The 2,104-nt window shown below is 38.0% G+C and overlaps 1 protein-coding gene across 4 annotated transcripts in view; it reads left to right on the top strand.

The window, feature by feature from the left end:
- Positions 1-2,104, top strand: part of tmprss6 (transmembrane serine protease 6) — an 18,547-nt gene that overhangs the window by 8,850 nt on the left and 7,593 nt on the right. For all 4 annotated transcript variants that reach the window (XM_014015515.1, XM_014015516.1, XM_014015514.1 and 1 more), the window contains 2 exons: positions 1,476-1,618; positions 1,708-1,806. In XM_014015515.1, the coding sequence (XP_013870969.1) occupies positions 1,476-1,618; positions 1,708-1,806 (242 nt within the window). The remainder of the gene's footprint in view (positions 1-1,475; positions 1,619-1,707; positions 1,807-2,104) is intronic.

Here is a 2,104-nt window from a genome sequence, read left to right as displayed (position 1 = left end):
ACAATCTTTTGCGTGGGAATGCAAAACAATTTTGCGAGGTAATGCAAAAGTATTGCAAGGTAACGCAAAAGTATTGCGAGGTAACGCAATAGGCCTACTATTGCGTGGGAACGCAAAATAAATTAAATCTCCCATGTCCCCTCGCGGGCTCCGTAAAAATGAAACACAAAATGTCTAAATGAAAAAAAAAACTTTTGTGGTAGGCTACTATACTTAAGTTTGTTTACTTTTATAAAACCAAGGTGTTGCATCAAATCACTCAGACAAAAAAAAAACAATGCACAACAGACTGAAATTAAATGTAATCAATATGTTTGGTTATTAATATTGTATGAGTATAAAAACCTTTGTTCAGATAGATTGCAAAGATCCTATTTAGGGCTCTGGGCAGAGTGATTTCCTCATGTCTGTAAGGTTTTAAGATTCACAAAACTTTTTGTCAACCACAAGTTGTAACAGAAATTTGTCTTTGGACTTTATGATAAAGGCTCAGACACATTAAAACACACAATAAATCAAATCGCACATAACCCCTACCCCACACACCACTTAAAACATAAATTACCTAAAAAAAAACTTACTCATAAAACCATACCATTTGAAAATCTACTAATTTCCCCCTTTATTTAAAAGGCTGATTGCAGTGGAGATAAAAGAGCTTTTATACATATTTAATTTTCTTTGCCAGGGGAACATTAAAACATTTTCCTGAAGGTAGAAGTTGAAAGGAATGGTGAAGGGYTTGTGAAGGGTCCAGGCTTGCCAGCTTGCTTTTCTTTACTGCACAACTATAAAGTTCTGTGAGATGCATTTGAGGGGTATCAATAAGTTTAGGTTTGATGACACTGGTGAGGTTTGTTTGTTTGTTTGTTTGTTGTTGTAAGGACGGTATATGGTGACAAGATATTGAACGTAAGGACTGGCTCGATGAGTGACTATAGTTCAAATCTCCTGTTTGACTTTGAAATCGTTTGTGAAACAAACTCAGATACACTTTTCTTTTTTGTTCAGGTCAGAAAGTATWTTTCACTTGCTCTAATGGTAAGTCAGAAAACACTGCAGTTGACTTGACAAAACAAAATCTATATTAGACTGAGCAGSAGGGGGCAGCATTGTCTCATTTGATGACTCTCCTACCCTACCTGCCATTTTAATTTCAATGTATAGATATTAGTGTATTTTTAAAATGGGGCCTGTGGTAGCTCATTTGTTTGTGCTGCAGTCTTGTGAGGCTGCAGGTTTGAGCCATGGTTGCATCAGGAGCTGCAGCAGGCACAATTATTTCACGCCTGTTCGCTCGCTGAGGAAGCAGAAAAAAAAACATCAACAACAATATGAGCCTAAATAAATTTGAAAATTATTGTGAGACGCTTTCAAACTATTTGTCTTGAAACATCAGCTTTAGCATTTGTGTAGCTCTGTCTGCATGAAAACATACTTTTCTGCTAAACTTGTGTGTCTGCTCCTCTTCCCAGGCTGTGTGGCACCAGGGCTCTGCAGACGTACTGCGAGCGCCTCTTTCTGCTCTCAAATACAACCACTGTGGTCATGACCTCTGAGGTGTCCCTCACAGGGCCGGGCCTTCAGCTGCACTACAGCACCTTCAACCTGTCAGACCGTAAGTTGTGCACGCAGGCGAGACAGTCAARAAATCCAGTTTGATATGAAGACCKTTGTATTAAAAAACAAACAAACATATATGTTCAGCTTGTCCAGGCCAGTTCCTGTGCACTGTAAGTGGCCTCTGTGTTCCTTTGTGTGATGGAATYAAGGACTGTTCCAACGGACTGGATGAGAGAAACTGTGGTATGTAGTTGTTGGGTTTTTTTTTTTTAGTTCATAAACATTTTTTCTTTAGGTTTATTTCCAAACAAAAAGGGGCATGAATGTAAAAATCAAAAAGAAGTAAAACACCAGCACATATGTGTTCAGTTTTAACCACTTTGTTCCCACACATACATGTAAGGTCACTTGTAACGCTTTTGATTTCTTTGTATGTATGGATCACTTGGGTTGTTACCGACATCTGGTGAAAATTTCATGTCATTAGCACCTCTAGTAATATATTTACTTTAGGTTTATTTCCAAACAAAAAGGGGCATGA

Source organism: Austrofundulus limnaeus, unplaced genomic scaffold, assembly GCF_001266775.1.
Source record: "Austrofundulus limnaeus strain Quisiro unplaced genomic scaffold, Austrofundulus_limnaeus-1.0 Scaffold130, whole genome shotgun sequence".
NCBI classification, from domain to species: domain Eukaryota; kingdom Metazoa; phylum Chordata; class Actinopteri; order Cyprinodontiformes; family Rivulidae; genus Austrofundulus; species Austrofundulus limnaeus.
This window is presented reverse-complemented; position numbering and strand designations above follow the sequence as displayed.